Genomic DNA, 25,583 nt, shown 5'->3' with positions numbered 1-25,583 from the left:
GATCACGATGAAGTCATGGTCAGAGACCAGGTGGGAGAGTCTTGTGAATAGAGTAGAGGCCATTACGTACCAGGCCCCACAAATGAGAGAAGCCCTGCTGGAAGTAAAAGAAAAGTTAACAGATCCTGCCATAAAAAGGCTCAAACTCAGTCTTTTGCAGAGGAAAGGATCCTTTCATTTTTCTATCTGCTCAATTGTCTGATATGACATCCTCAGCAGCATTGAAAAAGTCAGTAAGCTGATTCAGTCGGTTTCTATGCAACTGGATATGGCAGTGGACCTGCTTGGCAAAACAAAAACTTTCCTGGCTGACTATCAAGATAATGGCTTTGCTTCAGCTCAAGCTTTAGCAAGAGACAGGTGTGAAGAAATGAATGTGGATGCTGTTCTCAAAGAGAAGAGGCTGTGACTGACATGTAGAGAGTTCTCATATGAATGATGAGCCCATCAGTGATGCACTGAAGAGGATAGAGACTACGTTTTAAATGTAGTGGTGGATTTGGCCATTGTGTCACTGGAGGAGAGGTTCAAGACCTTGGGAGAGGTCAAGGAGAGGTTTCTTGTGCTTGTCAAATTCTCTAAGATGACAAATGAAGACCAGGACTTTAAGTAATGGTGGACAGTCAGACATAGATGGAAACAACTCACCCTGGAAATGAGAAGCTTCACAGACCTACCATCAACCAACATGGCCACCATGGAGCTACTGCAAGAAATCTACCCAAACATGTGGGTGGCACTGAAGATATCTGTGACTATCCCGGTGACCGTAGCAGCTGTGGAGAGGAGCTTTTCAAAGCTCAAGCTGATTAAAACTTGAGGTCTAACATGCCCCAAGAGCGTTTCACTGGACTTGCAGTGATCAGCATCAACCATCTCAAAATTTGTCTTTTGATGCAATCATTGATGACTTTGCTGCAAAGAAGTCAAGGCGCATGCAGTTTTGAAACAATTCTCAGAACAGATTCTCAAAATTTTTGCACAAAAACTGACTACCCAAATGTGAATAATCTCACAGTGTTGCACGTAGTGTGCTGGAATGTATCATGTGTCTACAGCTTATTGTACTTTTATGCTCATTTGTATTTTGTTTAATTCTTGTTTGATTTTTTTAAACAATCAGAAGGTAATTTGAAACAGGTTTGTTACTCAGATTTGATATTTGTTATTTATTATCACCAGTTATTTACTTCATATTTATATTAATGTTTATCATTATTTATGTTATATAATAGTAAATTTGAGTTCATTTAAAAAATAAGTGTTTTCAGTGTTTTCTTGGTGGTGGTTTGGGGGAGGGGGGTTAGGGCTATCAACAAGACCTTGGGCACCAACAAAGCCTGGGCTGGCCCTGAAATGATTTGCTATAATAAAGATGGGGTAACCAGTGTTCATGAAAACACTAAAAGTGTGTTCCATGCACACTAATTCCTGAATGTCGGAGCATGAACAGTACATTTGGATCTCTAAACCCATAAATTGGATTATCATGTGCATGGCACGAAATCCCAAGTACCAGTTGTATGGATTTCCACTGAAATTTGCACTACTGTTTAGATCTCATTGGAGGAAATCTAGGTAGTAATTGCCTCACTCACATTAGAGATACAGTATATGATGGCTTTATCACTGGTTGTGATAATACTGTCTTTCTTGGACAAACAGAAAAACTTCTCCTTTGGAGATTTATCCACTGTTCCCGCTGTCACTGCTCCGCTGTCCCAGAATTCCCGCTGTCTTCTGATCTGATCTGTAGGTAGCATCCATGTGCAGGGGGTCAGTGACATTCAGAATGACGGTGCCTGAGTTGTTCCTTGGCCAAATGGCACCAAGCAGGTTCATGGGGTTGAAGGATTCGGACCTTGCCCCACTTGTCACTGGTGCCGCACCATTTTCTGTGTCCCAGGCTACTTTGCTCCAAGGCTGGACCCCAACTCTCCTCTCTATCCTTTCCGCGGTTGTCCTCGGTTCTGTGACAGAGACGCCAACTCGGGTCTGCCTTCTCCGGAAGCAGAGTATCCGCCTCTGCGTGAGTAGGGCCAGCAAATCCCTCTTGAAGTTGGTGTTGAGGGCAGCGTAGACCACTGGGTTGCACACGGAGTTGCTGAAGCCCAGGATCTGCACCAAGCTTAGCAATAGAAATTCTGAGTCCAGGTCCAGGTTCAGCTTTTCTGAGAGGTTCAAGATTGAAGAGAAAACAAATAGTTCATAATAGTGTATGATTAAAAAGTAATGGTTAAATGCTTAAAATGGCATTGATCCTTTATAAATATAATCAGGATGAAGAGATTGTTTTGATTCTAATATATTCTGTTCAGTTTATTTCTCTCATTTTACACCTCTGTCACTATATATGAAAGTAGATCCACATCACAATTATACTATGTAATGTTGTTATAATGCAGACAGTAAATCTAATCAAAAGATTTGAATGCCTCACAGTTCTAATACCTATCAAAATCTCAACAATGAAACTTTTATATTTTTTATCCAAGTTATTAAAGTTTCATAGCATATAGGTCTTGTCATAGGTATAATAATTATGCATATGAATGGTGCAATGTGATGCCACATCTGTAGCTGTATCTGCGTTTTGATCTACACCTTAAAGGGGGTATGGCCTACCCCAGGGTTTTCCTTTTTTTATTGAAACATCCCATTATGCCCCTGGAAACATTGAAAAGCTCTGGGAAAACCACAAGAAGTAGAAATGCCCGCACTGTCAGCATGGTGTATGAATTCTGGCTCTGACAGTTCCTCGACCTCAGCTACGTCACTCCAGTTCATGATTGGTGTCAACTAGAAATATTTTAATTTCACTGGCACACTTATTATTTTTGTATGTATTATATTTTCTAATGAATTTAGTTGGATGTATTTCCCAAAATATAAACAAACTAGTAGCCTAATTTAAACCACCATGACCCTGACCAGGCAGCTGTAATTTCACATTGAGGGTGGAAAAAGTTCTGACATGATTTATCTTAGTTAAATTTTTTTTTTTTTTACATCACAAAACCTGCCATTTTAACAGGGGTATGTACACTTTTATATCCACTGTACAGTCTGAGCTAGAAAGGAATCAGCCCTAGTCTAGTCCACTTCATTCGATCCTGTGTATTTTCCTACGATTGTTGGTGGTGCTGTTGTTCTTGGTCCCACATTTAAGACATTTCACAGCAAACAAACTAATGTGGATGTGACAAATTAAACTTTTTATTATTTTTTTTTTTCTTTTAAAGAGAAGAAAGGTTAAGCTGCACTAGTCCATTCAGCCCAGCTCTGCTGATATACATCTAACCTTTTCTTTGAGTCTCTATATCTGATATCAGATTTTTTTATTCACACTCAACCTTTAAGCTGTAAATAATCACATATGATCAGATACTTTCTATTCTGCTTTTAACCTCGTATTTCAGGAATCATTTTTTCAGCTATGACTTAGTCCCTTTACATTCTTTTTTAAAGTTCAGAACAAATTGTAACACAGGTGAGAAACAGTCATGTCCTTGAACATGACGAGCTTTGGTACAAATGTCCCAGAGGGACAGCAAGCATGATGCATTATGGTGAGGTCACAAATACCTGAGTTATAACTGTGAGTCATTAAACTAACAAAGCACCTAAAATTTCCAATATGTGCAATATTACAATATTACAATGGCTATTACAATACACTGATTTTATGTTCCTGTAACCGCTGTGTCGATTTTGATATACTGCATGTTTGGGGCCATTATCTCAATGAAAGATCCATCTATAGACAAGCCTCAACCTCCTGGCAGAGACAATAAAAGTGATTCCCCACCATATTTTACAGTGAGTTTAAGTTTTTTTGTATGCAGCTTTTGAACAAAACACAGTGCGCATGGTGAAAAATAAAATTGGTGTCATCTAGGCCACATTTCTAGTTGGAGGTTCAGCATGCTTTCAGGAAGGGCCTCTTTCATTTAACCCTACGAAACAGCTTTTGGTAATAGATTTTTTAAATTTTACAACTCCAAGAATAAACAACTTAGTAAGTCAAAAATAATGAGATACTGAGTCAAAATAATGATTTACTAAGTCAGAAATAATGACTTATTGAGTCAGAATAATCAGATACTAAGTCAAAATAATAACTTAGTAAATCAGAATAATGAGATACTCAGTCATAATAATGACTAAGTCACAATAACGACTTACTAAGTTAAAATAACAACTTAGTAAGTCAGAATAATGAGATACTATGTCAAAGTTCCGACTTAGTAAGATAAAATGACGACTTATTAAATCAAAATAATGACTTACTATGCCAAAATAATGATATAGCAATTGAAACAAAAAATTTCATACCTTGCAGTTCAGGGCTTCCATAATAATCAATTTAAGGAAACAACAGCATTGATTTTTTTTTTTTTCTTTAAATACGATTATATTTTTAATGGTGTATTTAAGGTTATACTTAAATGACAATATAAGTTATTATATACTCAATTGTTTGAGTGGAAAATATTAATTATTTGGTGTACCTTTGCCCATTCTCTTAAAGAGTGCCACTAATTATGGAGTGGACTATATACTGTATACATCATGCTCAATATACCAGGCAGGTATCAAACTCACAATGGTGCAGTATCTTATATGTTCGCGTCTCTTCATCTGAAACAAAGATTAGATTGTTCAGTGTAATCAGTGTCTTTGGGTAAGCTGTATCTTACATAGTGTTTTCTATACATCACAAATCCTTTTGTTCCCTTTTGCAGGAAGGATGTGTGGAAAAAATATAGAGATTTGGTATCTTTTTAACTATAACTAGAGTCCACTTTATTTTGATGGTATAAAATTACAGTAAATTAATTGGCTGATATTATCAGGTAGCAGAGCTTTTATCTCCTAAAATCCATATGAGTATTGATTACAAAATATTTATATTAATAAGGATAAATAGTAGGTATGTGACAGAGACATAAAAGAACAAGTGTGTGTGTGTGTGTGTGTGTGTGTGCTTGTGTGTGCATTTGAATGAAATGGGACCTACAAAGGGAAGTCAAACTGCTGTAGCATGCTGTGGCTCAGGAAAGAAAAGGGGAAGATGAAAAGAGAAAGATGGACAGAAAGTGTGAGATTTAATGTATCGATTTTCTTTATAGCACATCCAGACAGGAGGAGAAACCACGAGCGTAACACTGAGAAGTAGGAGAAAGCACGGCAATGAGAGAGAAAAGCGTGTGTAAGAAAGACAGAAGGAGCATCCCTAATGCACATCTGTTCTTTTAATGTAGGTTCAGAGAAGAAAGAAGGAGAAATGGGGGAAATGGGAAATATGTTCACCTATGCGTAGGTGTGAGAGTGGGAAGGCGAGCTAAAAAAAATAGCACGATTGCTGGGGTGTGAAGAAGAGAATGAAGTGAAAGGAAATTAAATGCAGTTATTTCTCATTTCATCATAGGATATTTTAGATTTGCAGATCTGAATGTGTGTTTGAGATAACAGTGAAGTGTGTGTATGTGTGTGTGTGATAGAATGAGAGAAACAACTCTGACAGTCTGGGCAAGGAGAAGCGTTATTAAGAGAACGAAGTGTGACGAGAGAGCATGTGAAGACGAATGCATTACAGGGCTTACAGCGGATCGTGGAGACTTCTGGATGGAAATTTAGGACCACTGCACAATTTTCACTCACACTGTGTGTAAAAAATGGCAGCAAGCCAATATCAGTGGAAAAGTCAAATTCTAGATATTTCTATGAAAACCGTTTTCAACAGTAGCTAGTGGATCACCATTTGTCAGGTAGAGCATCGTCTCTAGTTTATTATTTTATTAGAATTACACCTGAAAAGTTCTGGACATTGATATTTTTTTCTGAAGAGTAGCTAGATTTTAAGTCACCATCAAACAAGATAGTGGGGAAGTAAATAGCAAGGATTGCATTTGTTGTTGTTGTTCAAATAAAATGATGGCACACTTTGCCAAAGGTGTGGAAACTTTCTGAACTACACAGAATTTTTAGTTCATCCACTATTATTAGTGAAGTACACTGCAATTACTTCCTAGATATTTAATACAGTGCTTAGCATAAGTCTTCATGCCCTTGAACTTTTCCACATTTTATAGTGCTACGACCTGAAACTGAAATGGACTTAACTGAAGTGGAATAGACACTGTCAGATTTTTCACTTTGCTAATGAAGAATTATATCATTAGCACATTTTTGTCAATAGCTCACAGTTTATTGCTCTATTTTGCCCTCTCTATTTTGAGCTCTTTTTTCGACTCTTTCAATCCAATTAAGGTCCATAAGACCTTAAAATTTTAATTCAGAACTTGGAACCCCTGGTCTAATGGAAAGCAATTATTTGATAGCATGCTCTGAATAATTGACTGATATTCATTACAGTTTTATATAATTGGTAGGAAATTCAAGGCTTATGCATATTACTCTCACCCTGTTTAAAGAGAAACAGTGACCTCAATATTATGAAGTTCTAACTAGCATTTTGGTAATTAATTAATTAATTAATAATAGCTAACTGCATGAACTTCATCACTGGAGGACACTTTATTCTTCTCAGGTGTTTTTATATTGTAAAGTTTTTGGCGTAATATTAAAAAATTAGAATTTGTCTCTCCAAACTCACAGATAAACTTGGTTTTATAAGGTTCTATCTTCCAGCCAATCATATAATGAATGAACAGCATAAAAAGCAGCCTTGGCCAATCATTGTCCACCTCAACAGAGTGGTTTTACATAAAGAAAATACCTAAAAGAACCTTATAATACAAATGTCATGAAAGGAAACTTGCTTGTAGGAATCGTCCCCAACATGTATTTGACATGAAGTTGAAAACAACCGGAAGGGAGAATATTTTTCAAGATAGGACCCTCTGGTAACAGATACCAAAACGAATGCTGGAAAGAGAAATTGAAGTTACTGTTGTAACATGTCGCAAGAATAAGGTGTCTGATCAAGTGTCAGATCACCCTCCCTGGTGACATGAAGTGAGGTGGTTGCACACATGAACGTCACATTTGTCAGCCAGTTGATGGGCTGGTGTAGTGGAATAACTTCTGAGGCATATGTGGGAGGCCATACCCCATGGTGAGAGACGTCACTCATGCTTTCAGAGAACCAGGGGTATGACAGTAACAAGATATTAGGTCTGTGTGTGTTACCATAGTCCAGCAGCAGTGATACAAGGTGAAATGGAGCCCAGCAAGCACCGAACAAAAGCACCACCGTGGCCATCATCTTCACTGCCCTCCTCTTCCTCCTGGAAACAACAACTTTGTTAATTACACACACACACACACACATTCACAATTTTGCATATCCAATCCAACTACTGGCATGTTTTTGGACAGTGGGAAGAAACCAGAGAACCCAAAGGAAACCCATGCAAAGGTCTTGCAGTAACCCAAGCTCAGGATCAAACTGGGGACCGTGAAGCTATGAGCTAAGCTACTACTTTGTTGAAGTATCATTTGATTTTATTACACCACTCAGTCTTTTTGGGTAAGAGTCTATCAGCGGGACACATCTTGACTTGCCAATATTTTCCCACTCTTTCTTGCAAAAACATTCTAGAGCCGTCAAATTGTAAAGGCATCTCCTGTTCACAACCCGGCTTCAGGGCACCCCACAGATCTTTAGTTGGATTCAGGTCTGAGCTCTTGCTAGGCCATTCATAAACATTGATCCTCTTTTAGTTAAGCCATTCCTTTTGTCGATTTGGATGTATGCTTTGCGTCATTGTTGTGCTGAAAGGTGAAATTCCTTTTCATCTTCAGCTTACTAGCAGACACGTGAAGGTTTTGCACTAAAATCAACTGGTATTTGTAGCTATTCATGATTTCCTCCACCTTGATAAAAGCCCCAGTTCTGCCTGAAGAAACGCAACCCTAAAGCATGCTGCCACCACCACCATGCTTCACCGTGGGTATGGTGTTCTTTTGGTGATGTGCTTTTTTTACACCAAACCTACCTTTTGAAATTACGGAATTATTCTACCTTTTGGAATTGGTCTCATCAGACCATAACACATTTTGCCACATGGTTTGGGATGATTTAGTTGAGCTTGGATGTTTTTTGTGAGAAAATGCTTCAGTCTAGCCTCTACCGCATAGTCGAGACAAGTGAAGAATATTAGTGATTATTGTCACATACAGAGAGTAATCAGTACTTGTCAGATATTCCTACAGCTCCTTTAATGTTGCCACTGATCTCTTGGCAGCCTCCCCAGTCAGTTTTTTTCTTGTTCTTTTATAAATTTCGGAGGAATGTCCTATTCTTGGTGATGTCACAGAGGTACCCCATTTTCTCTATTTGTTGATGATTGCCTTCATGTTGTTCCATGGTACATCCAATGTTTTGGAAATTCTTTTATACCCCTCTCCTGATTGATATCTTTCAACAAGTGAGATACCATGCATGCTTTGTAAGCTCTTTGCAGACCAAGACTTCAGCAGTCAGATGAAACCAAGAAGATGTGAAAAAAATCCTACAGAAACAGCTGGTATTTATTTGGGGTTAATCAGAATAATTTCATTGATGACAGCTGTATGGTAATTACTTTTGAACATGAGATTGAATGTGATTGGTTCATTCTGAACACTGTCACATCCCCAATTATAAAAGGGTGTGCACACTTATGCAACCAGGTTATTATAACTTTTTTTATTTTTCCTATTTTTCCCTAAAATGTTTCTGATTGTTTTTCACTTAATTTTTATACATTAGTAATTTCCCATTGGACAAACGTCTTTATCTTGGCTTAATTTTACATCACAAAAAAACCCTGCCATTTTAACAGGAGTGTGTAGACATTGTGGATAGTGGGTTTAGAAACTGATAAGACACCTGTGTGTGTGTGTGTGTGTGTGTGTGTGTGTGTGATACAATGCCAGGCTCAGCTTATTGCTGTCATTATATAAAGAGGTTCTGTGTAATATGGGTGTATCTTATTTAAGGCACAATGTTTTCTATATACACATTTTTTAAAGCAACAGTATGGATAGTATCTATTCTGCCAAATTTATAGGTTGGATAGAGGAAAAATGGTGTTATAAACCAATGGATGCTATACCAGGTATACGGACTAAAAGCAGGGGTGGAACATAACAGATTATATGTACTTTTGTTACATTTATATATACTATATATATACTGTATATATGTATACACTGATATATACACAGATATATATGGGCTCATTGCACAAACACTTCCGCGTTCTTCTAATTTCTTCTTCTTTCACTACACTCGCACTTGAAGATGTTCATCTTCAGGATCTCTTGCAGACATTTTATAGTCAATGTCTGCAAGAGATCCTGAAGATGAACATCAGTGCCATTCAGCTATGTTAGAATACCCCTTCTAGCCAACTGGAGAAACTATATGCTTTGCCATACATACATACATACATACATACATACATAACTATGATGGGAAGAACATTTTAACAGAAATGAACACTCAAGCAAATATTTTATCTACACTGTTCACTATTAGCCCACATAGTTCACTGCATTCACAACAACTTGAGTGAACAGTAGAATCTTTAAAATATTTACATGAATTTCAGAGTTTCTTAGTATTTGGCATGCCCCCTTTTTGCTTTAATGACAGTGTGCACTCAAGCTGGCGTGGACTCCACAAGTTTGTGCAAAACCTTATGATTCATTTTAGGTCAAATCCATCAGCGTGTCGTCTGAACACATGCTTCAACAGAAGAGATTAGGCATGAGGAAAATCTGACCTTTTGTACAAAGCTGTTAACATGATCAACATAACAAATTTGCTTAAAATTTAAAAGGGACCTAAAAGTATTGCAGAAAATTGAATATTAAATATTCAAGATATTGAACATTTACTTTCTTTGTTTTCGATATTTCAAAATCCTAAAACCTTCTATTTATTTCTATTTTTAAAAAATCCCAGACTGTCAATGTGGTCTTTTTGGACCCCAGTGAATATTAAATTATTACATCTGTGATGAGTTATCATATCAGTCTGTCTTTTTTAAGCATGATACCCCACACATTATAGAGGTGAATATTGCTAGCAAATTAGCCATGTTATCAGCATGTAAAAGTGCTCCTATGTTTATTAATTGAATAATAAGTACTAGCATGTTTACTAACCATCGTCTCCTGATCACTCTGGACCGGGAAGCTTCGGAAACCTAAAGAGCTGTTTTTTATTCTTATCTGAGTAGTTGATCTTGATCGCTACTTTTACTTATGTGCATGGACTTGCATCTCTTTCACAGTGTATTCCCACCTCACGCCTAGTGTTCCCAGGATAGGCTTCGGTTAGGTGAGTCATTTATATTTATGCTATATCAGTTGTTGCCTTTTGATTTTGAATCTAGGTCTTTATAACATTGGTTGTTGCTTCTTGATTCTACTATGAGCCAAATAATCAAAACAGTTTTATTCCAATATTTTAAAAATCTTTCAGTTCCTATGCCTTTCCATAGTCTGCAAATCCATTTTGCACCCTTTTGGCTGTTCATTTTCCTTATTTGTTTATTCTTGTCCTTGGTGGCCCACCACTCCCACACTACCCCCTTTGTCCCTTGTGATTGGTTCCATCTGTTCCATGTTTCATCTTCATCCTTCTTGTTCAAGCACAACATGCACCTGCTGCTGTGGGTGCATCTAGTTTTGTATGTCCTGTCAGTAATTCTAGCTTCTCTGTTTTCTCCCTAGTTTTTACCTAGTTTCTGGTTTATACGGCTGAGACCAAAAGCTTACATACACCTACGACAAAGTCATTCAAACTCAATTTTTCACAACTCATTCACATTCATTCATTTCATGTCTCAAGTGAGTTAGTGTATCTATATTTCCTGTGCCATGTCAGCTGTATCTACTTTATTTCTGGTGTATCCACTTTATTTCCATAAGAGGTACTTTCACAATAATAGCTAAGAGACAGATTTATTTCAGCTTTTATTTACGATATCAGATTTTCAGTGGGGGAAAATTTACATACACTTTGTTAGTTTTTGGTGGAATTGCCTTTTAATTGTGTGAATCAAATGCTTGGCCTAGCCTTTGACAAGCATCTCACAATACTTTGCCGTAATGTTTGTTCATTACTCCTTACAGAACTAGAGTATCTCAGTCAGGTTTGTAGACCTCCTTGCTCAGACACACATTTTTCAGTGCAGTCTAGAATTTTTCTACAGGATTCAGGTCACTGTGTTGTGATGGCCACTCCAATACGTTGACTTTGTTGTCTTTAAGCCATTTTGTTACATCTTTGGAGGTATGCCTAGAATCATTGTCATGCTGGAAGACCCAGTTGTGACCTGGAGTTTTACCTTTCTGGATGATGTCTTGAGGTGTTGCTTCAATATTTCTAGATGACCCTTGCTCCTCATGATGCCGTCTATTTTCTGAAGTGCACCAGTCCCTTTCTACAGCAAAACATCCCCACAACATGATGCTGCCACCCCCAAGCTTCACAGTTGGGATGATGTTCTTCAGATTAAAAGCCTCACCCTTTTCATCTATCCATAGTGCTGAACATTTAGCATATAATTGTTTGTACAGATGCATGTGGTACCTTCAGTTGTTTGGAAATTCCTTCTAAGGAGGAAGTGAACTTATGGTGGTACGCCATTTTTTCTGAGGTCTTGGTGGAGATGCTTGGATTTTCCCATGGTATCAAGGACAAAAATTCAGTGTCTCTGCCCTTTTACAGCCACAGGTGCACTCCCAATTAACTCCTTATTATGACAACTGAGAAATCAGGAGCTTATAAAAGCCATTACATCAGTTTCTGGTACCTTCCAGACTGTTTAAAGAGACAATCAACTTGGTATGGTATGTGAACTTTGACCCACTGAAATTCTGATATAGTGAATTAAAGCTGAAATAAATCTGTCTCTAATTAATTGTTTTAAAAATACCTCTGATGTGAACAAGTAGAAGCCCTAACTGACTTACCAAAAGAAATGTGAAGAAATGGTAACATGAAATGTGAAGAGCTGTGAAAAACTGTGTTTGTAAACTTTTGTCCTCATCTATAGCATCTACCTATGAATTCTGAGTTCCTTTGGTTTGTGGATCATGGATTTGCATGCATGCATCTAGACCCTTTCTGTAGACAATATTACTGTCCTCCTCTGTGAGTCCTCTGTGTGACACATTCTTTATAACATTTGCTTTTGGGTCTTGCATATGAAGTATTGTCTTTGCTCATTTTCTCATGCAAATACTTGTCATGTATATAGAAATGTCTTTGCTCTGACCTGGTGATCTTGTTGATCTCAGACCCTGGCAGTGTTTGGAACACAGCCTCGTGAATGCGGTGTTTGCCCCACAATTCCCTCATGATCTTCCCATACAGGATGGCCATGGTCACCATTGGGACCAAAAAAACCATCACTGATAGGCATACAGTGTACCTCCGCCTCCACTGCTGGCTTGGCCACACCTCCAGACAACTGGTGTGGTGAACATCAAACAGGAAGTCATATTTCACCTGTAAGGTTAAGAGGTCAGGTTTATTAAGAGGTCAATTTTAAGTCAGTTGTCCTTCACTTCGTCATACTTTTCATACTTTCATACTTCTTCGTCTCTGGTGAAACCCTGTAGTAAAATTCCCATGTTCTCTAGCCAGCCAATGAACCACAAGACCCTTCACATGACCAGCATCAAATGGTGATGGTACCAAACGTCTTCTACGTTGCACATTTGCGAAGTTTAAATTTCACTCCATCATCCTGGCCTTTTGAAGAACTTTAAGGCAACATGATTACACATTAATGAAACAAAAGGCTTAGTTTTAGGGTATAATTAAGGTTTTAAGCTGCTTGTCAGCTTGTTACTTGTTACCAGCAAGTCTATATCTCTGATATTTTAAATGGCTGATATCTTTGTACTCTCAATGTTCTTTAAGATTAAAAAACACTCAAATCTTGACTTAAATACATTTTTATGTCTTTGCAATTTATTAACAACAAGCAATATTAATTATGATTTATTCTTTTTTTCTGAAATTTACTTTGTTAAACTACTTCACAGTGAATAGAGATAAAATGTTCTATTCAGCTGATTGCAAGCAGACTGAAAAGGCTTTTTGAAGGAAAAAAATCCCTGTAGAACAAAAAGGATTCATTCAGCCCCATTAGCCCATAAAAAACACAAAATTCATTTAATTAACATATGTAATAGTTGGGATTCAAGCCTTCATTGACTCAGACCATGTGACCACATATGTGAAAATCTTAAAAGGAAAGTACTCCCAGTTCTTCTTAAAAGAAAATGCATAATGCATCTCCTTTTATTGATACTGTAGGTCCACATATTGCTCACATGATTACATGATTACATGATTACATGTCAGAATTGTATACAGTTTATGGCTCAATCAGTTAGAACAAAGGTCATCAACAAATCAAAGGTAACATTTAATTACCTTTTACCTCGAAATGAAGCAAGAAACGGATTGATAATGACCAAAGTCATATTAAGGTGTCCAGAGATGATGGAAAAATTATATTTCTTTAAAAAAAAAAAATCAGTCACATACCTCTACTTTCTGGACAAACCACATCGGTGCTGCAACTGCCAGTGCAACCAACCAAACAGCCACTGGAAAGCGAAAAAAAGAAATTAGCTCAACAGAAATCCAACGTTCATAGAGGTATTATGTATAAGATTGTGACAATATCACGATAAGGAAATATGCAAGCCAAATATACAAGATTTTTTAAAATAGCGTTGCCTGAAAAAATTATAGTTCAACATTAAAATTAATGAAATACAGGATGCTTCGTTGTCAGTTATGATTTTCACTTTATTTCCTAATTACTATATATTCATTTATCATCATTCATCTTCAGTAACTGCTTTATCCTGGTCAGGGTATTCAGATTAAAGTGGGGGGTGAAGGAGTTGCAGTAAATTACATCGAAAAGCTGGAATTGCAGTGCTAACAATGGGCCTTATTTATCAATCTTTTGCCATTTTACAGTCAATCATCGACTAATTAACTGAGCATTTCATGAGCTGAGTCACTAGCTGGTACAGGAGAAACTCTAAATTGCAGTTCTCCTATTATGCAGTTATTGAAAGGCAGCACTAATTTACTGCTGTCAATGAAACTCTCTACTTTCTCTATAATCTTAGCTACCAATTAATAAATAACCAGTGACACACTTCGCCTAATTTAAATTTTATTTAAAGATATCCAGATATTTTGCATACAACACATGATGGCTAGAATCAAGCTAAAGTAGTGACACTTTCTAAAGCCCGTATTTATAAATTATAATAGCTGTGCGCATATACAGTACCCTATTTTTTTTTAGTACAAACTTTGTCATAGATTTTTATTTTATGACTTCTACATTACTGATTCGGTACAAAAACATTTTAGATTTCCAAACATTAGTTTTCCAGCACAAAATTAAATGCTACGTCACTACATGTCAGTAAAGAAAAATAAATGCTACATATCACTACATGTCAGTAAAGAAAGCAGCACATTACATAAGAGACACTTTTCAGACAAAAAAAAACATAATGAAGGCTGCTGGGTTTTGCTGCAAAAATAAGAAGCAAGTGCGACAGTCAAAGTCTCCAGAAGAACTGTGGCTGCTTCTGCAAGATGCTCAGTAACACTTACAGCTCATTTCCTTATAAATCTTATATATAAGCATTCTCTCTTTGCTTGAATCCCTCAATTTTTAATTGCGATTTTAATTCTTCATATAATAATAACGCCATTTTGTTGTAATCACGTTACATTAATAGTAATGGACTTATGTTACAATGAGTAAGGAATCGATTATAGTATTTTGGCACTTTATATGGTATTACTAGGGTTAAATATTAGAGTTAAATACAAATGTTTGTAGAATATTCTCATTGCATTACAAAGAAATACAAAGTGACAAAGCTTCAGGATTATGGCTTTCTTGGCCATTTCTTCATATAAAAAAATCTTATTAATGCATTTCTTTCGGTTAGTTATGGTTGAAGGTCTGTGTTTCATTGTCACTATGTACGCGCTGATATCTTCTATTTAAGCCTCCAAATCCATACAGAAAGACTTCATGTTCCTGATTAATTCATTTCCATTGTCACTCCACCACTCAGCATGTCATTAACATTACAAAATGACAGTGTATGTAGGTGGTTAGTGAAAACAGGAATAATTTTTTCAGTAAACTAGGGTGTAAGTATTTTTTTTTAAAAAAACAATTAAGTCTGATATACACGTTATTTTTAATTACTACTTTTTGAGCTACTTTATGCACAGTGTATAATTAAAATCTATAGTGATTTTTCTCCAATTTGGCCATTGTTTTCATTTCCACATGCCATTGTAAACGTCAGAAACACCCGAATGCTTCATTAATAGCTACATTAACCAAACTAACACAAAACTGCATAGAAATATAGATAGAAAATTCTTAATATTATTACCGTTACTACTATTTGTAAACTCTAACTGTGCTAACATTAAATCCAACCTTAAAGCCCCAGTCAACATGGGTTTCATTTTTAAACACATTCTATGTGATACCAAAAATCTTCAACTTAATAAGCAGATTCCATGGGTAGATTCAAGAAATATACACTACCCTTCCACTTTATTAGGAACACCTGTACACCTGCACATTCACACAATTATCCAGACAGCCAGTCAACTGGCAGCAGAACAATACATAAAGTCATGCAGATACAAATCATAAGCTTCAGGTAATATTCACATCAAACATCAGAATGGGGAACAAATGTGATCTGAGTGACTTTGACCATTGCATGGTTGTTGGTGCCAGATGGGCTAGTCTGAGTATTTCAGAAACTGCTGTAAAAATTGTCATATTTTTACACACAACAGTCTCCAGAGTTGAGAGAGAATGGTGCAAAAAAAACAAATCCATTAAACAGCAATTCTGCAGGCAGAAAAACCTGTTGAAGATTTAAAAAAAGACCAGGTGAGGTTTTCCAATCTTCACCTATCCAGTTTAGGTGAGCCTTTGCCCAGTGTAGCCTCAGATTCCAGTTCTTGGCTGACAGGACTGGAACCCGATATGGTCTTCTACTGTTGTAGCTCTTCCACCTCAAGGTTCGATTCTGAATGCCCACAGAACTGCTGCTGGATTTGTTGTACCCATATGTATAAACTCCAGAGACTATAAAAAAAAAATCCCAAGAGAGCAGCAGTTTCTGAAATACTCAAATAAATCGTCTGGCACCAGCAACCATGCCATGGCCAAGTCACTGAGATCACATTACCCCCCACCCCCTCCTTTCTGAGGTTTGATATGAACATTATCTGAAGCTCATTGCCTGTATCTGCATGGTTTTATGAATTGTGCTGCTGCTGATTGTATGATTGCATGAATGTGCAGGTTTATAAGCAATCTTAATAAAGTGGACAGTGGATGTATATTCTTCAATCAAACTTCAGTGTAATTATAATCAAACAGTCTGGCTGGAAATCCCAGTTTGACATGGTGTGGGCATGTCAGAAATGCTAATGAGTGATCCCTGGCAACAGAAAATATCCTCTGACAACAGTAATACTGTAGAAAAGAGCATATGAAAATATAAAGTGAAACATTTCTGCAATGCTTTTGTTTTCACTCAAGCGAGCGAAACGTAGGGCTGTACTCTGAACATGATTTTAGCAGGATGTTGCTCATGGCAAAAGCAAAAATGCATAGACACTTCATACATCAAGCTAGTTTGAGAACTATTATACTGATTAGCATGAGCAAGAGGCTGAGCTTTATGATATCTAAGGTCTTTTTTTTTTTTAAAAGCAGCATGTACACATGTTTTTTTTTTTTTTAAAAAAAGAGGTAGAATTACTCATCATTAAGATGCAACTAACTACTTTTAGCATTTGTGCTATACAAAATGCTAAAATATGCTAACTTCAATGAGGAAAACATTTTCAATTCTTCATTTTCAACATATAATTTTTACATGGGAGAAATACTTCCAATATAGTTTAGTCCACCTCAAACTGGCTAGAAGAAAATAGCAATATATATATATATATATATATACATATATATATATATATATATATATATATATATATATATATATATATATTCTCCTTTGAAAAGACAAACATGGCTCTTTATTTTGCATAGTGATTCCACCAAAGATGCAACAGATAAGCTGATAATTAAAAATAAGTTGACAAGGGTTTTAATTATTCATAATTTACACACCAGTTGGATTGTCTGAATTTATAACAAATTTGGACAAATTTTAGTGTGGCGCTATCCAGACCAACACACACTTCATACTGAGAATATTATTGCATGGACGGTACCATACTGGAAAACCAGGTACGTTTTTTTTTTCTCACCGAGCATCATGATGGAGCTGTGAAGGATGTAGCTGTTGCGGACATGAAGAGGATACAAGATCCCCTGGAATCGCTCCACAGCAATACAAGTCATGGTCAGGATGCTGGTTGCTATGGCGGTCACTTGGAGGAAGGGGACCAGCTTACACAGGAAGTCGCCTGCAGAGTCAAGTGAGTGTGAGTGTGACTGATAAAGTCTGAAAGCTTATAAATATGTGTCTATGTGCTTCGATGAATAAATATTGATCTAGAACCTTTGGTGACATATTTCTGTCATTCTTGTGACTGCATAGTTCAATTTTGCTAGCAGTTTCACACTTACTGAAAGATACGTGGTAATTAATCAAAAATATGCTTTGCATTTAATGATAAGAAAAGACGTACATGCAAATAAATAGAATTATATCACCAAATACATGTTCATGGACTGTTTTAATGAATGTTTAAAAAAATCTGTCTGGCCTGAAACATTGTTGTCTTGAAATAAATCACTTTGATAATATATATATATATATATATATATATATATATATATATATATATATATATATACATATATATACATATATATATATATATATATATATATATATATATATATATATATATAATGTAAATAATATATATATATATATGGTCAATGAAAAATGGACATGATCTAGAAGGTTGCAGGTTTTTTACATATATATGATGTCATATTTTGATGAAATATTGGAAATAACAATTAACAGCATAAAGCTTTTCCTTTTAAAAAATTTTGCCTTGGTTCAGTTTCTTATGAATGTATTGATAGGTGAGTAGATCTATAAATGGTTTCTGTGCCGTCCCCATTGATTTTGAGCAGCCATTAGTATTCTGACATCTTTCTATACTAATGTCCAATATTTTCCCTAATTACAACCTAGGCATCCATAATTTGCAGCGCACAATATATCTATAGTGCCTCTTCACAGTGCTCAGTGGTTTTACTGATGAAGATGGACAAGTGACACAGAGGTAATAATTAGAGGAAAAGGTCAGATGTATGGTAGACATAATGAACCCTCTGATATGAGTTGTATGTCTAAAATTGCAAAACTGGGGTCTCTTGAAGTGAAAGGATGAAATACTAGTCAGGCTAAATGTAATTGGTGACTTCACCAGTGCTTTTTATTATATTAATAAGCTGACTATAGAGATGACAATATAATTGAGTTAATGGGATAATAAAAGGAACTAGATTTTTAGGCAGCAGTCTGATTTTATGAATCAAATGTAATCTTAACTTTATTCTGGACATAATGATGGTTATTTGCTTCATTGTAACCAATTAAAACCATGTAGATAACACTCTTTTTGAATGGTACCAACATTTACGAAACGTTCCTAAGAATGGCTGTCATTAATATTTTATAAAGCAATGCTGGATTTTTGAAAGGCTAATGTTAAAACATGCACAGTGCTATTGGAGGTTTTATACAACTTTGTCTTTATGTGGAAGAGAAAACAGTAGCCGTAAATTATGATTATGAGTTGACTGATTGAGATTCTGTGTTCCTGTATTATTTTTTATTCATATTTCGCAATTTACTAGCTTGCTTATGAATGTATCACAAAGGCACTATGTAGGTACCCTTCAAATAAACCATTTATAAGAGGTTATAATGTGACCTGTCAACTGAGAGTAAATATAAGAGAGAAAACTTGAAGTCCGTATCTAAGAAATGGAATATTATAACTTCTCTATTTATCCAACATCTGTGTTTTCAATTTTATTCTGCATGATATACATCTTATTTTGTTTGCATAAAGGCTTTGCAAAGGCAAATGCAACTAGCTCAACCATGTTGCTCCAGCAACCACACATACAATAGTGTATTATTTCTAAAGCAAAATACCTATTCCAGTGCCAGCACAAAGCCTGCAGAAACAAAAGAAATTTAATCACAATACAAGAAATGCTTATGACCATGTTTATGTGATTTTGAATGGAGTAGGTCCCTTTTAATAAAACAGGTTTAATAAAAAATTTTAAAAAATCACATCTAAGCAATAAAAAATTATTTCATTAACCTTTTTGTGGTTCTTGTTCTACAAAGCATTCAGGCTCGATCAACAATACTCGATCAACAATACTTTAAAACAAACTATAAATCTACCATTTTAAGAAATATTGGTATTGAATTTAATCTATTATTATTATTATTATTATTATTATCACTAATTGTGACCAAGAAAACAAGATATCTGTCTAACCTGCAAAATTCAAAAATGTATATAATTCACATATTCAAGAGCGAGTATTAAAAAAAATCCAAGCACTAAACAGTGTTTAGATTATTTTCTGGAAATTATTAGCTTTAATAATTTATAGGGTTGAACATTAATTGTACAAAGAACATTAATAAATCAAAAATGAACATTAAATCCCTTCACCCTCTTATGTTCACCCACACAAATGATCACAATCCCAAATATAAGCTCAATACTTCACCAAAACCTATTTTGGGGTATGGAAATTAGAGCTCAGAACCACCGTCTTGACTGTGAGAGCAGATGCTCATGGAGTGAATGTTTTAATGAGAAATGTACATTTGTACAAATCAAAAGTTACTGACTTAAGGTTAAAAACTAGTCTGTGAATGAATCAAAACACCTTCATAAAATTCACAGACATGTACAATGCAGTTAACTTTGCTGATATATATATATGGATAAGTATGTCTTCTGTTTAGAAACATTCTAATGTTTTAAAGTTTTAACCTTGGAATTCATGGTAAAGATCTGATACTACTTTACTACTACTACTACTACTACTACTAATAATAATAATAATAACAAGCATTTGTTGCTCATTTGGCTGATACTTTTATCCAAAGCAACTTAAACAGGACACAGCTGTGCACTTCAGGGCTAGAAGTCTTGCTCAAGGACCCAACAGACAGTTAGGCAGTGCTAGGATTTGAACTTTCTGGTCAGTAGCCCAACTATCTAATCACTGAGCCACCACTTCCCAGTATTGTTGACGTGGCACTTCAAAAGATCTCATCCAAAATACAGTTGGGCCAAATTCTTACCTCAACTACCTCTAGATTTGTTTAGCCATAAGAATCCTCAGTTTAATAAAGATTAAAAGACTTTTCTTTGAACCCCATGTTAGGTCACTCACGAAAATCATATTTTATAAGCTCTAAAACATTGCCCAACTTCAACCCTTACAAATTTTGAAAGATACTGAAATCCTGGTTCATGCTTTCATAACCTCATGCTTAGACCACTGTAATTCCCTCTTCTTCGGCATTTCTGTAAAGACCAAAAAAGACTCCAACAGTTATACTAGTTACCCATCTCACAGAGAATCAAATAAGAAATTCTACATCTCACTTACAAAGCAATACATGGCCTCTCAGGTCCACTAAAATTGGTCTACAGCCATTGCCTAAAACCAGAGTGACATTTCCTGCCACAGCCCCCAAATTTTGAAATGCCACACCCCAAGGCCATTGTGACTGCACTTCCTTCTCTCATTTTAGGAGTAAACTTAAAGCATACATTTTTAACTCAATACATTTCCCTTTCTACTTCCTACTAGTCTTTTTCCTACTTTGTGTGTGTGTGTGTGTGTTCATGTGTGTGTATGTGTACAGTAACCTTGTGTGTTAGAAAGGGACTATATAAATGTGTGAAGACATTTTTTATAGCCATTTTTTATAGCCAGCAGCTTAGGAGTTTACTTACGTGAAGCAAAAGTTAGCTTTTTTTTATTATTATTATAAACGTTGCAGCAGCTTAGGAGTTTACAGCTTTTGATGTTATATAATGTTGATGTGGTTGTTGAGATGTTATAGAACCAGTGATGGGTGTTCATCTATGATGAAAGCTTACCTGCCAGCCAGTTGTTAAAGAAGTGCTGCAACAGGGAGGCAGGCACACACACAATGCCAATGAGAAGGTCACTGAGTGCCAGCGAGCAGATGAAGAAAGTGCTTGGGGACTGCAGTGCTTTCTTACGGCACAGGAGAACCAGCACAGCCCCATTTCCAACCACAGCAAGCCCGAAGATGAGCACATAGAGCAGACCAACTACAGGGAGCAGGGCAGCTGGGAGCCTGGGCACAGCCACCAGTGGTGGAATGGAGTAGTGTTGGATGAACTGCCACCGAGAGAGGTTTGATGCCTTCAGCATCATGTCCAACAAATCTGAGGTAAGGTTCATTTTTGATTTATGATCTCACAGTCTCAGGGTTTTGGTCCAAGTCCAGATGAAAACATGATGAATGCAGGTCCAACAGCTTTGTACTCCTAGTGTTGATGTTGTGTGACTGAATAATGCCTGCAAAACTAAAGAACCTATTTGTTACAAGCATGTCACAACAGAACATAATAGAAATTGAAGACAGCTCTTCTGCTTTGCTTTTGAATGTCCTAATCTCAACAGAAGAACAGGTTATAGCTAACTGGTCTAACCATTAACCCATTATGTAGAGAAAATGTAGGAAACTTGATGTGAAGTATGTATCATTTGCGCATATTAGGCACTTAACCATGAAGTCATTCCATCAGCTCTGATATTGTTGTTGTACTTTGCATAGGTACAACAAATTTCAAAAAGTGTGTAAATGCAGAAAGTGTTTCAGCTTTATAGAACCAAGCATATGCCATACTCATATAACCTATACTCCTTTATTCCAATCAGAATATGGTTTTGCAGATGTGCATTATCTTTTGATCCCACTGCATCTGCTCCCCATGACAACAATGATAACAAAAGCCTTTATTTGTTACATATACAGTACATTACAGCACAGTATTCCATATTCCATATTCCAGCTTGTTAGGAAATTGGGGTCAGAGCGCAGGGTCAGCCATGATACGGCACCCCTGGAGCAAAGAAGGTTAAGAAGAAGAAGAAGCCTTTAATAATGGTTTGCAATGTTTTTCAACATTTTGTTAATTACGATATAAGCTCAAAAGCATATAAAATAACATTTTCCTAAATGTACGTATTTTAATACTCTGCCATTAGATAAAATGTAAGAATCATTGATCCAGGCCAACTTGTAGCTTTGTTGCAATCAGAGCGAGGTGCATATTACAGATTATTTGCACATTAATGGAGCACCTCAGCAGTAAAATGGGAATGGCAATGTGCACTAAAGCATTACACTCTACACAGTTGAATTACAAATGGGTGTCAACTGGCAAGGCTACTTAACTTTCTTCAAAAATGTTCAAATTTAATCCTGACTTATGAATTCAGTGAAATGCACTGCAATAAAAGTGTGCATATACAAGCAAGAATGAAGTGCATGCATGATTGCTACTTTTTGTAAATCCAATGTATGCGTGGAAAATTTCATACATACATTTCAAGGCCGATGTTGTGCATTCCTAAAGTTATTATGTGTCCCCCCATGTTTCAAATTGACATTTCTAAACATGTTCTACACTGAAACCTGATTATGTGCATTGCACATCTAAATGATATCCACACAGACCAACCACAGTTTATCTTCTTCTGACTCTGACCTTAAATTTGAGACTAGACAGAGCTCACCTTACTTTACAGATAAATGAGATACTTACTAAAAGTTGTTGAGTAACAGGTAAAGCTTAGAACAAATGATACAAGTCTCTTTGAGATCATGGAAGACAATGGTGTACCAGGTGTATTATACCCTGCTCACTCTTTCTTTCTGAGAACCTGTGCCATGGGCTGAAATGAATAATGTGTGAAGAGTTTAGTAATCAAACCCTAATTTTCTGTTGTTTTCGGTAGCTATTATTACTGGACTATTTTAACACATTTGGATTATTATTAGGAGACTATATTGTAAATCTTTCTATTCTCACTTAATCCCTATGTTGCATTTGTACAAAAAATGGTGTTTCAGGGCTATTACAGCATTTATGTTTTCTGGATTCACTATTTAGAACAGAAATATCTTTCGTTCTTCTGTGACAGTTGATATAGCTCACTGGGTGCTCTGTAATTAGCCACTGAGTCACATGCATAGCTTAACAGTTTGTCTGTTGGTCCACAAACAGACCTTCCTTCTTTCAACTTAAAATGCAAGTTGAAATCCCAAGGGAACCACTCAGCTTTGCAAGATACAGGATCATTAAGGCTAGCAATGAGACTCACTCACTGATTAACAAAGAAATAAAATGTGACAGGGTGTACTATTCTAGGAAAATAATCAACAGCGGGGTGGTTTGAAAGGGGGTAAGCACCCCCAGTTGGACGAATACACTGAGAATGACCCATGAAAATTGAAACTCAATGATGAGTGCAAAGTGATTGTGTGGCAATATCTGCAAAAACCTACAAGGCCAAGATGAAATGTTTGGAGTGGGAGGAGGTGCTTTAATGCACAATGAGTTACTCTGGTATGGTGCATGTTGAGCCTAGAATCACCCCTCTGTGCACAGAACCTCTGATTAGCACAGACTCCAGGCACAGTAAGCAAACAATAAGTGAAGTGTCCACCTGCAAGCAAGGAGAAGGTGTGGACCCGTATAGGATGAACTGAAGGGCAGCTAAGATCAGCCAACTACGGCAAGAATTAAGACCAGTGAAGTACCAGTTCAAGACGGCAGGAGAAAGAGAGTGTGAGGGGTTGTTAGAACACCAGTTCACCATCAGGAGGAAACTCATATCCCTCCTCAAAGCCGAATGGCATAGGAGGCATGGCAGAGAGAGGACTAGGAAGCGACCTGTTTTCTTTGCAAATCCATTAAGTGTTACAAGGAAACTTCTTGGACAGAAATGCAGTGGAAGCCTACCGAACCCCAAAGAGACAATAGACCATTACCTCCATAACACCTGTAGTGACACAGTGACAGAGCATGACTTGGGCAACTAGAGGACCTTAATCCATCTGCCAGGACAGAGAGTTGACCACTAGAGGTGGCCACTAAAGAGTGAAGATGTGCAGGGGATTGTCAATGGATGCACCATTTCAGTGATCCTTTTTTGCCCTGGAAATGACCATGCTGGTCAAAGCATGGCCATGCTGGTCAAAGTAAAAGTGGAGTGTAGAGGACTCATCATCAAGTCTTGCATTAACCAACACCCAATCGGAGCCCGGGTGCAGATCAATTCTAGATCAGCCACTACCTGTGCAGGTGGTTAGGGATCATAGAAAGCTTGAGCAGCATCAATCTATATGGGCACAACAAGCTGACGTTATGTTTAAGTTTATGGTTACCTGGATTATGACTTTGCTACAATACAGGGGGTCCAATGACCTGAAGATCTCATGGGGACGTCAAGGTGAGGACTGGGAGAACATGGAGGGCAATGGATGCATGAGTCATGGTTGAGGCACAACGCTCAACATCTCACAGCAATAAGGCACAAGGCAAGGTGCATGGACAAAGATGGGAGCACGCAAAGGACAAGATAATCACAGGGTTTGAGCTCTGGTGGGATAATACCCAGCACAAATCCTAATATAGTCAGTCTATGATGTGGAAACTCCAGCAATGCATACTATGCCAGTGGAGAGGCATGGTGGAGCACATCCTCAGCTGCTGCCTGAAAGCTGTAGGAGAGGGGTGCTACTGCTGATGGCATGACCAGGTGATGAAGGTGGTAGCTGAAACCATCTGAGCAGCAGCAGACAAAGCAAACATCTCTATCCTGTGAGACAGACAATCACCTTTGTCAGACTAGGGGAAAGATCTAATACTCAGTTAAAGTAAACAGCTTCCCATGGGAAGAATGGACGGAGGAGGCCAACAAGCCAAAGAGAGACAGATTTTTGAGTGCCACAGATGGGGCTGTACTTAATGCATGTATTAATGCAGTACTTAATGCATGCCCACTGAACTAGTCATGCCTACAACCTGCTGGACACCAATGGTGCCATAAAGAGGAAGGCTATAAAGGATATCACAGAGCCAGGTAAAAAAAAAAGGACCCTAGATTGCTGTGGACCAGGAGGGGTGAACTGTGGTCTGCAAAAGCTGCAAATTCTGAAACAGAGGGGGAGTTGTGGAGAATGACCAGGTAATGAGTGTTTGTCTACCCCTGTGTATGGTTTATGGCAACCTATTTATGTGTTTTTTTCCCTCAAAACATCTGGATGCTGTCATTTGGGTTTATTTTGTTCTGTTATTCTGTGTGCTGTGTGCTGAAAGGCTTAGCACTGAAAAGTGCCAATTGATAAAATAGGAACAACTCAGCTCTTTTCATTTGCTACTTTCTGTATTCATCCCTCACCCCCATCAACCCCAAGTGCATCAGAAGATGTATGTATTACATATA

At 37.0% G+C, this 25,583-nt stretch overlaps 1 protein-coding gene across 1 annotated transcript; it reads right to left on the bottom strand.

Annotated features, from left to right (window-relative positions):
- Nucleotides 1–853: 853 nt before the first annotated feature.
- LOC113535741 (pyroglutamylated RF-amide peptide receptor) lies at nt 854–21,645 on the bottom strand. The gene is made up of 6 exons (XM_026929252.3): nt 21,197–21,645; nt 17,333–17,491; nt 13,526–13,587; nt 12,243–12,475; nt 7,156–7,253; nt 854–2,171 (listed from the first exon to the last, which is right to left on the bottom strand). The coding sequence occupies exons 1-6, from the start codon at nt 21,525–21,527 to the stop codon at nt 1,687–1,689; spliced, it is 1,368 nt and encodes a 455-aa protein (XP_026785053.1). The 5' UTR covers nt 21,528–21,645; the 3' UTR covers nt 854–1,686.
- Nucleotides 21,646–25,583: the final 3,938 nt, after the last annotated feature.

This window comes from Pangasianodon hypophthalmus, chromosome 15, assembly GCF_027358585.1.
Source record: "Pangasianodon hypophthalmus isolate fPanHyp1 chromosome 15, fPanHyp1.pri, whole genome shotgun sequence".
Classification (NCBI taxonomy): Eukaryota; Metazoa; Chordata; class Actinopteri; order Siluriformes; family Pangasiidae; genus Pangasianodon; species Pangasianodon hypophthalmus.
This window is presented reverse-complemented; position numbering and strand designations above follow the sequence as displayed.